This window comes from Hetaerina americana, unplaced genomic scaffold (assembly GCF_022747635.1).
Source record: "Hetaerina americana unplaced genomic scaffold, ioHetAmer1.1.p SCAF_2, whole genome shotgun sequence".
Lineage (NCBI taxonomy): Eukaryota > Metazoa > Arthropoda > Insecta > Odonata > Calopterygidae > Hetaerina > Hetaerina americana.
Genome location: NW_027286763.1, coordinates 54,463,029 through 54,478,802, shown reverse-complemented (window position 1 = coordinate 54,478,802; position 15,774 = coordinate 54,463,029). Strand labels below are relative to the sequence as shown.

Sequence of the window (15,774 nt, the reverse complement as noted above, 5' to 3'; positions counted from 1 at the left end):
GAAGTTAACACATTTTGTCCAAAATGCATATGTGCATTTTTTTATTCTGTGTATTATTCAATCTTGGAAATTATATGTATGCAAGAAGGATATTTGAATTAAATAGCATTTTTAAGAAGTTTTACTTCTGTTAGGCAAATAAAGAAGGTTCTTCTGTCACTTTGTCAGTTGATTGTCCATAAGCAATAGCTGCAATAAAAAGATATTTAGCTCCAAATATGTCATCAATTTTATTAATTTTGTCAGATTGAATTCAGTAATTTATTTTTACAGCACTTGGGAAAACAAACAGTCCCAGCAATGTTGCTTTATGGAATTGTATCTTACTAAAATATTTGCTTTTAAATGTTATTTTGTATGAAAATGTTGAAATAAGATACTTTCATTCCATCATACATTATTCTTTATGACTAAAAGTCTATTATTAAGAATCATGCATTTCTTTGAAAAATCTTTTGGGCAAAACTGCTATCAGCAAAGGTAAACTTGCCAATGCAGATTAATCTGATGAATTATTCATTTTCTTACTTACGGTTCTTTAAAATCCCATGGGAATGTGAACAAGGTTTTAAATGGAATGTTATTCCATTTGGGGTAAGTTTAATATAATATTGTTTGATAATACACATTTGTTGAGTTGATTGTCATTTATTTTCTTTTAAAACTGGATTATCATTTTTATTGCAATTATGGCATAGACTGACAATATTAAATAATATTTCCTTGAGCCATATGCCTTAGTCACCCTCTGCGGCTTAAAACAAATATTATTTAATATAGTTAGTCTAAAAAGAAGGCTGTGTAAGAAGCTCAATTTATCCTTTCAACGTGTATGACATGATAAGTATTAACATCAAAGTCATGACTAGGGTGTACAAAGTGGAAAAGTAGAAATGTCCTGATTTCAGGCATTTTTCCTGGTTGACTGAAAATGATGTATTCTTGGTTTTCAATTTATTTGATCTTAGATTTATATTATCACCAGAAAGTCGCAAAATCATGATCTAGCAATTATGTGCTATAATTCATCACTCTGGCAATGCTCCATACCATTTCCTTTATTAATGCAACACACTTCTGGTCAAGAGCAATATTACAGCTTCCTATTTCATTCATTTCTGATGCTACTTCAAACCACAGAAAATGGTTCTTAATTACTGTTTGAATTTTAATATGTGGAAATACCATGCAAAATATTGTGTACATGTGTATTATTTATTCATGGGTTGTTATCATCTTGATGGAGTAGTCTGGTGGTTAACGGAGGTTTTTGGTTGATTTGCTGCCCAAATACTGCTACAATTCTAAGCTCCGTCCAATGCAACACTAAATAAATACTTTTAAATGCCCTGAATCCATTTTTACTTCCTCCTGTAAATTTCTTATGGATATAATAGGTTTGGCAAACCCTGGCTAAACTGGACTATATAGGGCTGGGGGTTGTTCAGATTAGATTGGATCTGGATAATCCATGTTTTGACACACACAAAACCCCATGGAATGTTTTCCCCCTATTATTGTGCACTAATGCTGGTCAATGACTTCCTGCAGCTACATATGATGCTTTAGAGCCCCAAAATATAAGAAGATCCCTCTCAAATGTGGGATAAACTTATTTAAATAATAAAATATTGCAGATTTTGCCAAAAAATTGATTCTTTGGTAAATCATAAATATCTTTGGAAAAAACTGTCAATGAGTACCTTAAGTACTTCAAGCAATGATAAATTCCTAACAGAAACGTCAATATCCATTTTGTGGCAAAAATTCACATTGTTTTTATGCTCAAAGTTGTTTTATGTCACTGTCACTCTCATTTGGTGCTAATGTCAAGAGGTATGTTAGTTTTTCTGCCGCTAGACCCAACGTACAAGATATGTTTATCAGCAGGGTACAGCATTTATAGAATACAATCAGGATGTATTTGCCTGTTTTGTAGATTTCAAAAAGGCATTAGTTAAGTGAATTGTGAAAAATTAATGAATATACTGTAGGAATAGGAATAGATAGGAGGGACAGAGATTCTTGATGGGCAGTGTTAGGAAGAGGTATTAGGCAGAGAAGGATATCACCGGTGCTGTTCAATGTAAATGTGGAGGAAATGATTAAAGAGGAATGGGAAGAACTCGGGATAGGAATTAAAATCTGTGGGGAATCCATAAAATCAGTTAGGTTTGTTGATGACCAAACTCTAGTTTGTCAGTCAGCCAAGGGGTTGCAAGCATTGCTGAGTGAATTGGAAATTCAGTGCAATAGATATAGAATGGGAATCAATATAAATGAAACAAAGGTTATGGGATTTTCCTGAAAGAGAAAGGCTAATCTAAACATTAAAATAAGAGGGCAAAAACTAGAACAGGTGGAACAATTTACATATCTCGGAAGTGTTTTGGACCAAAATGGTAATAGTTGTAGGGACGTAAGGAGAATAATTGCGTTAGGCAAAGAAACTTCCATAAGGAGGACTTTAGGAAAAAGCTCATCAAAACTTTGATGTGGAGCATAGTTATGTATGGCGTGGAAACATGGTCATTGAAGCAGAATGATAGATGTAGATTGGAGGCTTTTGAAATGTGGGTGTGGAAAGGAAAACAAATGAGGATGTATGGTGGGCAAAGATGGGGGATTGTTGGGAGAAATTATAAGGAGGCTGGAAAAATGGATGAAGGGCATATCAATGGGCAGTGGGATGTTGAAGACTATAATAAAGGGTAGAATGTTAGGCAAATAAAGGAGGAGCAGGAATAGGATAGGGATGTTGGATATGATTAAGGGAGGAAGCAAGTACACAGAGATGAAGAGGGGCTTGTTGTAGAGTAGGATATCGGGTTGTATTTTGTTGGGAGAAACAAAATGTTTATTTGATGGAGGTGTCCATCCAAAACCTACCTAATAAACAGCATTGCTACTTCTCATGATCCCTTAATAAGCCACCTGCAGTACACATCAGGACTCTCCATCTGGATGATATGGGAGTCCAGATTAGCGAGGGTTTACCATATTTAAATTTAGGACCTATGCATTGGTAGGCACCATGTGTCAATGCCCTGGATTCTTACCTTAACTTTTACTGAACCCATTTGATTGGCATGAGTGCCCTCCAAGTGGTTTCCGCCTGGGTTCTACACCTACTAAATTAACTCAGCAGGCTTAAAGGACAATTTTTGTAAGCTAATATTTATGTTTAAATTTGAAGGCATGGGAGTATTCTAAACTGGCTGTGTAAATATTTAGTTTTACATTCATTAATGTTAACATTATGGAACTGGTCATTTATATATGTGGAATTTTTTTAATTACAGTTGTATACATTCCTTCTCCAAATTGAAGACTTAAAAATACCTTGGATTGAAAAACAGGATTTTACTACCACAGAGAGCAAAGAAGATCTTTTGGCCAAAATCCTCAATTCTCTCCAACAGGAAGAAAAGCTTTCAGCAATTTTGAATTTTAGGAAAGGAAAAGTGAGTATTGACTTATTCCTTATGGATATCAATCTTGAAACTAGAATGGTACATTAATCTTCCTACCAAATGCAAAATGAACTCATAATTTTGGAATAACAAGATTTCATATATTTACGATTGAGTTGTTTGGAACCTTAATTATTTACTATACTGCATACCTGTTAAGTGATTCCAAATGCATGATTAATTTTTTAAATACTAAGTTGGTTGTGATGATATAAACTCATTTGGGTAATATTTTATATTGTCAATATATTATGATTTAACATTGTGTCATATGATTAAATTCAAAGGCTTGCTACTTCATAAAACTTAAGGAAGCAGGCTTGGCTAAACAAGTACTGTTTGGGTTTGTTTCAACACACTCCTTCATATTTTCCAGATGCTGGTTGTGAGATTACTTCCACATTTAGAACCTGAATTGCAGACACAGCTATGGATATACTTGTTCAGAAATCTGCCAAGTGTTATTCGCAAGGATTCGGCAGATAGCTGCTTGCCCCTCTTCATTCCTCACTTTCAGAAGTGGGCCTCAGAAGTCGGTCCTGGTGCTCTATCGCAGATAGTGTCGACCCTTGTCCCCAACTCCACACTAGCTCATTCCCGCTCTCCATCCCCTCTAGTTAGCTCCAAGAATCCTCTAACAGTTGCACTGGGAAACAAGGTGAGCTAACTTCATGAATTGTAAATTATTCATTCATATGAGGTGCATTCTCTGAGGCTCATAAAGGAAGAGAAATGAGCTGTAATGAGATGGTTATGTTTGTTAGTTTTTCCTCCTTTTTCGCCATACCACTGACTCAGTTTCTCAGTTACATATTTTGCAACTTATTGAGTTATTTATTTGAACCAAGAATGCCTCTAATATGGTCAAACATAATTATTTCAATCCTACTTAATTTCAATTTGTGTATCTTGTCAATCTGTGTGCATTTTAGGCCAAATTTAGTCTGCTATTCGTTCCTCTCAAAATATTGTGTAGTTGTTAGTAGAGATTATTTGAAATTCTATTGTGAAGTGATCATTGATCTGGTCCTATTACCCTCAAATCATCATTTATTGCAAAATCATTATCGGAGATATTAAAGTAATGAATTTTTGTTTTGTGCTTTCAAATGCCAGAATGATTTTATTGAAGAAGTATATCTGATCTACTTTGACTTCAAGAGGGTTGGCTTAATAATAGATTGTTTGATAAGTGCCTCAAGAACATGAACAGTTAAAAATGGATCATTTGTGTAAAGTGGTTATATTGCCATTCTAAATATGAATGTAAATGTTCCCACTAAAAAGTAATATGCGAGTAAGAAGGATAGGATCTTATGCGTATTCCAGGTAGCAAGTAGCCCTTTTCATTAATGTAGTATTTATTTGCTCTTTATGGAAGAACAAGGTGAGCAGCTATTTGTGGACTTGTTCATATAATGCCCTTATTTCCAATTTGCAAACTTCTTGTGCTCTTCCTTTCCAGAAGTATTGCAGGAGAATGAGATAAGAGTTAAGTGTTCAAGTTGAGGGCATAACTACATGCATTTGCAAATTCTTTGGCTTTAGATAATATAAAGAATTCCATGTCGACCATTACAAAAATGGTCCTGTCTTCTATGTGCAGAAGTTCTTCATGCTACAAATCCACATTTTTGTGTCTAATATGTAGAAATGTTCTATACCATTAATTTTTAGTTGTGATGGAATGTCACGGTCATGTAGATATTTAATGCTTCATTTATGGTACATATTTTTGCTTGCTATGGTAGCTTGATTTTTCATTTCCCAAATGATCAAACAATACATGAAGCTCATGATAGGAAGTTTTTTGGTCTAATTGATGGTTGTGAGTATGTTGACTGCTTGATACATACTAGTCCTCATTGGTTGCATCCTGAAAAATTTTATAATGCCTTTTGAGTTAAAGCTTCCTACTTCAAAATGGATCCTCACAACAGCATGGTTCTAATCTTAAACTTTGCAAGCCATGACTTCCCTTAAAAACTTCTTTGGCAATTGATTCAGACATTTTAACAAGGTCGGCAAAAATCACTTTTGCCTTATCACAAATGATATTGTCATTAATATTGTCGCGTTGCAATTGCTTTTCCTGTATCCATATGAGAATCAACCTTTCAACATTATTGAGAATATGTGCCTGTCGCATACATACTCTAGTCACTATTTGAAACATCTATCTCCTTTATTTTGTCCTTCTTGAAGAAAATGAAAATCATTGATGCTAACTGATTTATAATGTTCATACAAGATCAGCCACGCTCACCCGATTTTCAGTGACTTTACTTTTCATTTCTACAGTTATTATTATTATTTCATGGCTTTCTTCTTGTGGATTTTTCTTCAGGGTTAAATTTTAAACTATGCACAAAACATTATGAAACTTAGCACCAAAGAATCACTAATATTAAGTCTGAACACAAGTTTAGAAAAATGTCTGATCACTAGCAACACTAAAATGCTAGCGGAGTGAGTGCTAAACATAAACTGAAGTAGCACGCATGCAATCATTCTGGGAATTCCCCTCTATTCTTTACGGATTATGCGAAAAGTCACATGTTAAGCGAGTTATTTTCAGAATCAACAAATTTGCTCTTTATGCAAATTGCTCGCTATGCAAGGTGCTCATCAAGCAAGATTCCACAAAGAAAAAATTCCTGCAATTTTAGGCATACAAGGAGAGTATGACTTAAATGAAGATAACTTAGATCTAGGCACTGAATGGCGAGATAGGAAGAGCATTAAAGGCATTGAAATCAAATATGATCATGGAAAGTAGGTAATATTCCTGTAGAACTACATAAGGTTTTAGGGAAATGTAGGGGAATGTTTTAATGGACTAATTTGTAGCATTTGCAAGGGAGGTATTTGATCAGAAGATTTAATTTGATCAACTTCAGTTCCTATACCAGAAAAGGTAAAGGCTACTTCATGTGAAGACTGCTGAACAATAAGTGTGATTTTGCACGCAGCTGAATTGGTTCTCAGGAACATCAATAAGAGGATGGAGGGTGGGACAAATGAACACCTAGGGGATAATAAGTTTGGGCTCAGGAAAGGGAAAGGCATGCATGTTGCCATAGCAGTAATGAGGTCACTGATAGATAGGAACATAAAAATCAATCGGGATGTATTTATCAGTTTCTTAGATTTGGAGGAAGCATTTGATAGAGTGTATTGGTTAGAATTAATAAATATTTTGCGGAAAATAGGCATAGATTGGAAGGATAGGAGACTTATCCGCAACCTATACTTGTCTCAGGTGCAAGTGGCTGATAGAGACAGGGGATGGGCGGAAGAAGAGTGAGACAGTTTCATCCATTATCGCATTTGATGCTCAACATGTATATGGAGGCAATGGCAAAAGTGGCATGGGAAGAATTAGGGATAGAAATGAAAGGCAGTTCATAAAATAAACAGGTTTGCCTGTGATCAAAGCTTCAGTTTGCCAGTTATCCAAGGTAATAGGTATAGGATGATAATAAATGTAAATAAGACAAATGTAATGGAGTTTTGGAGAAAGATGAAAGCTAAGTTAAATATTAAAATATGAGTTCATAAACTAGAGCAGGGAAACAGTTTACCCACCGTGGAAGTGTTCTCGACCAAAATGGTCAAATAAATAGTTACATAAGAAGAAGAATAGCATCAAGTAAAATGTTTTTACAAGGAGGAGGAATTGGTGTCAGGAATATTAAATAAAGATGTAAAGAAAATACTCGTTAAAATTCTGATATGAAGCATGGTTTTGTTTAATGTGGAAATGGGATCATGATGATGAATAGGATCAGCAAGATGATAAGTGTAGATTGTAGGCTTTTGAAATGTGGGTTTGAAAAAAGATGCAAACTGTGAAATGGACATAAATGAAAGCAGGCAAGGAATTGCCAGGCATGGTATAGGAAGGGAGAGGATTATTGCTAGAAATTTAATGAGGCATGAAAGATAGTTTTTGGGCATTTTGATTGGCTATGAGTAGTTGAAGACTGTGATAGAGGGGAGAACATCAGGTATGCAAGGAAGGGGTAGGAATATGATAGGCATGTTGGGGTGGATGAAAGGAGGAAGGAATTGTGTGGAATTGAAGAAGGGTTTATTTTACTTTAGGATGTCAGGTTGTTTTGTTGGAAGATGCTAGGAAATGTATCATTACACCATTTTTTAATCTGTGCCCATTCAAAATCTACCTTAAATGGTAGAATACCAATGATAGTAATGATATTGTACATTTAAATATGTTTTCTTGTGGCGTATGTATGAAAGCCACTAGTAATCCTCCAAGTTGTTTTTTTTTTATTATTAATCTCCCATATCTAAATTAAGTGTAATCCTCTAGTCTAGAATCTAGTGGCCTTTCTTATTATTTTCACATTTCATCTTCAATGCCTTACCTAATGATTACATTTTCATATTTATTCATTAATTTAGTTTGGGTCATCATCAGTGGTGACTATCGCAGAAAGGATAATCGAACTTCAGTCAAAGGGTGTTCTGAATGAAGGTACTATGGAAGGGGGTGGAGATAGGAGTGAACTATCCAGTAAGCATGGATTGTGGAGCAAGTTCCTGGATAGCTTATTCGATTCAGCAGCTGCAGTACCAGAAGCAGCTGCCACATTCAAGGGTTCAATACTCAGTCAGCATCGCCTCACCTCCACACCCAAAGGCCTTGGTTCTTCTCCTTCACCAACACTGCCTACTCTACCTGAAGGAGAGAGTTGGACAATCTCAGTTGAGAGATTGGCTGCACTCAGCAAGGCCCTGCACAGCTTAAATGAAGAGGCAGCGCCTGTCAAAAGTTCTGCCAAGTTGGTAGCAGACAGCTAGAAACAGGCTTTACTATGAGGACACATCAAACAAGTGCACTCAAATGCTTAATGCCATTTGTTTCAGTTAAGGAGTTTATTTATTTGATGACTGTATGTTCGCACACCATCCAAGAAAATGAGAATAATGTTTCTGCTGTTGGTGGCAGGTAATTTCAATAAGAAGAAGAATGAGCTGCTTTGTTTGTGCTATTTTTTATAATCTGTGAACAAAAGACAAGATGCACGCACACTCTATGTGCATTCTAACATTTTTTATGGATTAGTATCAGTTAAACAATCATGTCTGCCATTGAGTGGAATTACTTCATCAGTTAAATCAAGTGAATTATGTCATCATGGATGTTAAATTTTATTTCTGACCATTTTTTGAGTTATCAAATTCTTAGGTCAATTGTTAATATGTGCAATCAAGTTTTGGGTTAGCATTCCGTACAACTTGGCATGAAATATCATGAGGCAGTGTTGTTTACTATTTATTAAAAATGAGAGTCTTGTTGAAAATGTCAACTCTCACATATCTAGAACATTTTAAAATTGATTACTTTGATGTATGATTAAAGTGTTGCAAATAACTTCTTTGTCTAACAGTTGTATAAACTATCATTGGTAGACGCTAACCTCATGCTATTTTGGTAATTGCGTCGAGTGTGCTTAATTGGCATGTGTTATATTTCAGCTAATGTAAAGAATTAATTTTAGTTGACATCAAACATAAGGAATATGAAATCTACATGAGTTACATGTAAATAATTTTATGATTTTGCTATTGATTTTGTTGTTTTGTATTGTGCAGAGAAGTTTTACTATTATTGATTTGTTATGTTGCAGCTTGCTGGCTGTCTATGTTGTAAATGAGACTGATAATACCAGCACCGTTATGCATTGAAAGTGTGTATGGAGGAATAGCAGTGACATTCTTGTGGTAAAAAGAAATGTGTACATAAATGTTTCGTCTCCCCTTCAATGCATGACACAGTCTGTATGCCACAATCAACAGGTTTTACACTATTATTGATTTGACTTCAACTATTCATTTTCACTTCCAAGGATTCATTACTGTTATTATTTTATGGAAGCATTGCAGTGATAACACTTTAAATGGAATAAATACTCTTTAAGACAGGGATCTCAGGTTGCCCGGAAGAGAAGGAATAATACTGAAAATTAGGTTTAATTGTTAAGGTGTCTTAATTTCTTTAGTGAGAATCTTCTGAATCACAGTTCTTCTTGGTTTTTCAAGCAAACTTACTTTTCTTTAGTAGCATTTTTTGGTATTCATTTTGAATGGAGATCTGAAGATGGGAGATGCAAAGCTTCAAACCTGTCACTTAATTTTATGCATTAGAAGTGGGAAGTACATCAAATTTTCCCCGCTACTGTGATGAAATGGTTGTGTACAAAATTTGTAAGCCATTGTTTTCCCGTCTGATGTAAATACAAGTGTCCCATCATAATGCATGACATGAAGTTATGATTGATGCCGTGAATAAATTTGATTTTTTATTTAACCTGGATTGTTGTAATTGAAGTTGGAATTTATTTATAATTTGTAATCATCGTTAGGTGTTATAAAATATTAATTTTCATCTCCAGTAATAAAATCTAGTATTGTTCCACCTGTTCAAGTGTTCTGGGTGATAATCAGTTTTGGCATGAATTCATAACAATGACTCATTTATGTTAAGCTTAGTCATATGGGTATATGGGATCATCATATCATATGATGCTTGGGCAGCAAGATTACTTCCTACACCTCCTCCCCTCCAAATATTTTACCCTTGCATTTCATCAGTTGACCTCCAAAGAAGGGTAGCTTGGATATATCCTCATGGAGATGGTGAAATTGGTACTTTTCAAAGTTGTATGAAATATACTTTCTCCCCAGAGGAACTGAATCAGCCTTTAAAATTTTAAATCTAAGAAACTCTGGGAAATTCCATAATTGTAACTTTTAACAGAGTCATCTACTAATAAGCATTAGAATGCAACAATTTCAAATTGTAAAAATCATCCCAGTCAAGGGGAATGATTTTACACTTTGAAATTGTTTCATTGCTAATAAAATTCACCAATTTGCAATATAGACACATTCCTGTGTATTGCAAGAGGAGCAAAAGTATAGTTATGATCAATCTCAGTTGAATTACAATGATTTAAAAACTAGTTGACAATGGTGATGTGTAGGCTAAAGGATGAACTTGCCTCAAGACAAGGGTTGTGCATTCATGCATAAATACTACACTGTCCAATAAGTAGGCAAACTGAGGCCATAAAAACTATTTTGCAAAATTTAGTCTACATTAATTTTGTCCCCTTCAAAGTACTCTCCATTTGTTGCCATGCACTTATTCATTAAATATAAATTCCAGTTAATGACTGCATTCAATTTTCTTAACCACCACCCCTGCCTTATCCTTTTGAAATGAATGCTACACTTCATTACAGCTAAATTATGGTCAGAGTCCCCATGCCCTCGTGGGAAGCTGTGTGACACTGTTCCTAAATCTGTACCTAACTGTAATATAATATAACTAATACCTTTCTGAGTTCCCTGACATTTTCCATGAATATACAAGCCTTTTGTGGTGTCTAAGTGTTAGTGATTCCCTATCTCTTGCAGAATTCATTTTTTTTCCCCATGGTCAATCCTGGTACCTAAACCGTAGTCCCCCACCTCGTCACCATCTCTTCCTTCACCTTCCATTGCATTTCAATCCCCCATCACTATCAAATGTTTCCCTGCAGGAGCACATGCGATTATGTCCTCTTAATTGATCCAATACCCTATCAACTCCTCCCTCCTAATGATTGCTTGGTGGTATGTACAAGGTCTGTTTTATTTTGCAAAATTTCGTCTACATCGATTTTGTCCCCCACAAAGTACTCTCCATTCATTGCTATGCACTTATTCCATCTTCTTTTCCACTGTTTAAAGCACCCTTGGAAGTCCTTGGCAGTTAGGCTTTTTAGTTTTCTTGCTTTATTGTGTCCACATCTTCCCAGTGATGTCCCCTCACCACATTTTTGCAGTTTGGGAAGAGGAAAAAGTTGCAGGGGTGCTAATCAAGATCTGGCAAATGAGGAGGATGATCAAGGATGGTAATTGAATTTTTTGCCAGAAACTGGTGAGCAATCAATGCTGAATGTTCATTGTCATGGTGAAGGATCCCACCATCCTCTTTGATTCATGTGGTAGCACACAACGCGTGCAATCTCTCAAACGCTTGAGAACTGTAAAGTAGAATGCATTTACTGTTCATCCTAGAGGAAGAAATTTGTAATCACCAAAACCTCCAACATCAAAGAAAACCAGGAGCGTGATTGATTTTTGATCGGCCTTTCCTTGATTTTTTGTTTTGATTTAATCCACTTGAAAACAGATTTTTTCTTCAGAGAATTATCACCGTAAACAGCTGTCAACATTTCAGTAATTTCTTGATAACTTTTACCGCACTTCATGAAATTTCGTGTTTCCATTTTCGATAATCAGTAAAAACAAGGACAACAGAAACTAACATAACTAGCACCATACACACAGCGCAACGATCTGCCAAGCCCAGATGGCTCATTTGGTCTCAGGCAACTAGCATCACAATTGGGTGGGGCTATAGTGTGTATCATGGCAGCCAGATTGCACCAGTTCGTGCATTTATTACACAAACCACCTAGAACTTAAGGTACATGAAAAAAATTGTTAACTGGATAATACTTGAGGACCAAGTTTTTCCATGATTGGTAAATACTGTTTCCAAGTAACATAGGCTAGGTTTAGCCAAGAAGAATACTTGGGAATTTTCAATTTACAATATCCTGGTTGACAAAGATTTTATAGCCTACACAGGATAACCTAAAATAGGTCACAGTGTGACAGTCCCTAATTAGATATCTTTTAATAAGGATTCCTGGAGTTGATATTTCATTTTATAGCTGGCAGGGCATACAAATGTGATGACTTTAAGTTATAAGGATGTTTGAGTGAAAAGTTATTTGATGGCATATTATTGATCCTGTGGAGACTGGGTGAATGGGACCCAGAAATCAAGTAAGGTTAGTTATGGGGCGGAAAGTATGTTAGGCTCAATGGTCTGAGGCTTATCTTAGTAGAAATTCATGATTACTGAATACACGTTGGTAGACAATGCGTATTTTCAAAGTAAATTTGTTTTATGACTACCAGTTTTGATACATAGTTAACATTATATCATATTTCTGATGATGCCTATACATTGAAAATGGTGGTGACTAAATAAATTACTGTGGAAATGTACATAGTTTACTTATCCAGTAGTTATGATGGGATCATTTTTCATGGCCTAAAAATTAGTACACTCATGGGGAGGAAAAACAATAAGTTACTGTATTTTGTTATTGCCTAAACAATCTCTTCGAGTTTCTTACATAGCCATAAAAATGTTATCTGTCACTGCCCAAGTGCTCCGAATTAGATGCACGTACAATGATAATGAAAGTATGTTGGGTGATGTTATTCTTTTGAATGCAGAGGTAGGATAAAATGCAAAACTTAAATGTATTCAAACATTAGGTGTGATATTTTATTCGAGGTAATACCACTGTTAATGTTGAAATTGAGTACTTATAACTGTAATTAATTATGAGATGATGTTCTGATTAAAGCCATAATTGGCTGTTATTAGTAATTTCAAGATTTTAGGTTTTTGATTTGTCATATTTTTATATCTTTCCAGTTCCCTGTGCAAACAAGGACTTTATTACTGATTACTATGACTCAGCAATCAATTATCTTCTGGCCAAGTTTCTAGAACTTCGACCAGAAATTTCATCAGCTTAGCTTAGCCTTAAAAATTAGCTTGAAACTGCAATGTGGATAGAGCAATGAAATGCAATTATATAATTTGAATTTTTGAAAAGGAGCCATATTTTTATTCAAGCATTTTACAGTGTGACCACCCGTTCAGGAAAAACCTATGAAATAGGCTCCTCAGGAATTCGACCAGAAGGCCTGAAATTTGTGAAAATGTATTTCAATCTTCTAGTATCTTCAAATTTTCATCAACTGACTTATGTTTTCCACCACTCCCCTATCTCAATTCGTTATTTCTTTTGTCTTTTACCCCTTCCATGACTTTGCCAACCACTGCTGGGGTGCTGACGGAAGTCTCCTATCTTAGCTTTATCCACCGTTTAGGTATATTTAATGGGAAATATGGCACCATATCATCTGATGCACGGTATGCTAGGAAGACTAGAATTAAAGTAATACTGACTCAAAGTTCCCAAGATTTGCTCGCCCCCACCAGCCCAGCTTCAGGTTGGGGCAAGCAAATCAATATTACACAATATTGATCATATCGAATGATTTGATGTATAATTATTTTATGTATGATTAATATTAGGTATATAATAATTGATTGACATGATATATGATTTTATATCAAATTAATATTGCAATTTGATGTGCATTTGGCATGCATTTTTTATTGTGCAGTGTACCTTTCATTCATGCCAATGTTTCATTTCATCTCCTTTTATGTCCATTTTTAATTGCTACTGTTGTCCTCTTGGCATTTTGTATGATGTTGCTCCTTTGTTTGGTGTTGACTTTTCGAGGGCTAGCTAAATGAATGAAGTATGCTTTGTGATGGAGGAGATAGGACTTATGGGAAAGATTAGCAGAAGCTTGAAATTAATTAAGGCATTTGAAAGAGAATGCAAATAGCTTGAACTGAAAATGGCTAGCACTATTTTTTAATTGTTGTCTTTGTTTACCATTTTGAAAATGCAAAGTAAGAATTAGGTCTTCTTTCATACTTCTCTGCTTTGAGTGATGCAGGCTGTGAATCCCTATCATTTGCATAACTGCATGAAGCATTCAGGCAAACAATGCATGTGAACATTCGCAATTGTGGATATCTTATTCAGTAACCACCCATAAGGTGAAAGAACAACCCACTCATTTTGTTTCATCTCTAAATATTTGACAAGTTTTGAAATGCTCTGTTCTAGTTGTTTGACATTCATTAAGTCCTAAAAATCAGAGACAAGAACAAGAATTTCATTTTACTGTTTGAGTGGACACCCTGATATCAAATCATCTCAATTCACTAATGATGGCCAAGAAAAAATCCAAAAAAATGGAACCAAACGAACAAGAATACAACGAATAAATCTTTTTTATCTATATATAAATAAAGTATGGAGAATTTTAATGGATAGATAACAGTAGAGGTAAGAATGTGGCATTGTATAAATATTCTTACAACTTCATGGTAGATGCATCAAAGAATATTTTAAATGTTGGTCCTTTGGATGTCCAACAGATTACATGATATTGCCAGGAATACATGTATATTCCACCATTTCTCTTGGTTTGGCAAACTATGGGCTACTTTGTTTTTCATGTGCAACCTTGAGCTTTTCTCATCGACAGTTATACTGCTGTTGTGGCTGGTATTCTTAGGTTGGCCATGGCATCGAAAGAAAGTGTATGTTGTCAGTTAATCTCTAATAACCTGGCCCCATAGCTAAGAATGTCTCTAAACCTGAAATAAATGTACAGATTAGGTAGCTAAGTCAATTGACTATCTTATTTTATCTAAGTTTGTATTATGTTATTTTTTAAACAATCAAGTTACACATATCTTATTTCCTGCATGGTTTTTAGTCCGAATGCAGGTAAGCAAGCATATTCATGTCTTAAGGAATACAACCTATCATGTTTCTTAGTGCTGAACATGTCTTTGGATGAAAGCTATCTGAACTAAAAACTATTGCTGTCATGGAAGAAGTTTGATATTACTAATCAGCTAACCTCTTCTTTCCATTGGAAAATTGTGGATGTATGACAGAAAATATTTACCCTTTCACATCTGAAATGACTCCCACACTGTGGACACAAATGACTCCTTTTTGTGCCCTGGTTATTAGGAAAAGACTATGAGGGATAAATTATAGGAAAGTAACATGGAATGCAGATGTAAATAATATGTTTGTATCAAAACATTTTCAAACTTAGTTTTGGAGTAAAAGAATATGAAAATGTTTATAACTGACAGTTAACATCCATCTAAAGAAATCTCCATGTGTGATCCTTGTCCTGGTATTCTTCCATTAAGATGGATTTTGAAAGGACACAAACTTAACTCCCTGACAATTCTTAGCCTCAAATAAAACAGCCTGACTTCCTAAACTATAAGTATTTCAATACTATATGCTTTCTACCTCCCTTCATTTCATCAACATGCCTATTCTAATACTTCTTCTTCCTTACTTGCCCATTATTCACCCCCTGTTACAGACTTCAACATTCCATTGCATTTCGAAATATTCTTTATCCAGCTTTGCCTCCTTTATATTTTTTCCAAAATCTTCCTCCTCCCACACTATGCCTAGTATCTCTTCATTTGTTTTCCTCTCGATCCATTTCACTTTTTCCATCTAATTTTTTCTTGACATCCTTGCTCAACATCCCTGCCATTAATTTCCTCTTCTTT

General features: G+C 35.0%; 1 protein-coding gene across 1 annotated transcript in view; it reads left to right on the top strand.

Moving 5' to 3' along the window:
- Window positions 1-9,810, top strand: part of Patr-1 (Protein associated with topo II related - 1) — a 38,872-nt gene extending 29,062 nt beyond the window's left edge. The window contains exons 12-14 of the mRNA XM_071585003.1: window positions 3,303-3,464; window positions 3,850-4,131; window positions 7,902-9,810. Of these exons, the coding sequence (XP_071441104.1) occupies window positions 3,303-3,464; window positions 3,850-4,131; window positions 7,902-8,300 (843 nt within the window). The 3' untranslated portion in view covers window positions 8,301-9,810. The remainder of the gene's footprint in view (window positions 1-3,302; window positions 3,465-3,849; window positions 4,132-7,901) is intronic.
- Window positions 9,811-15,774: the final 5,964 nt, after the last annotated feature.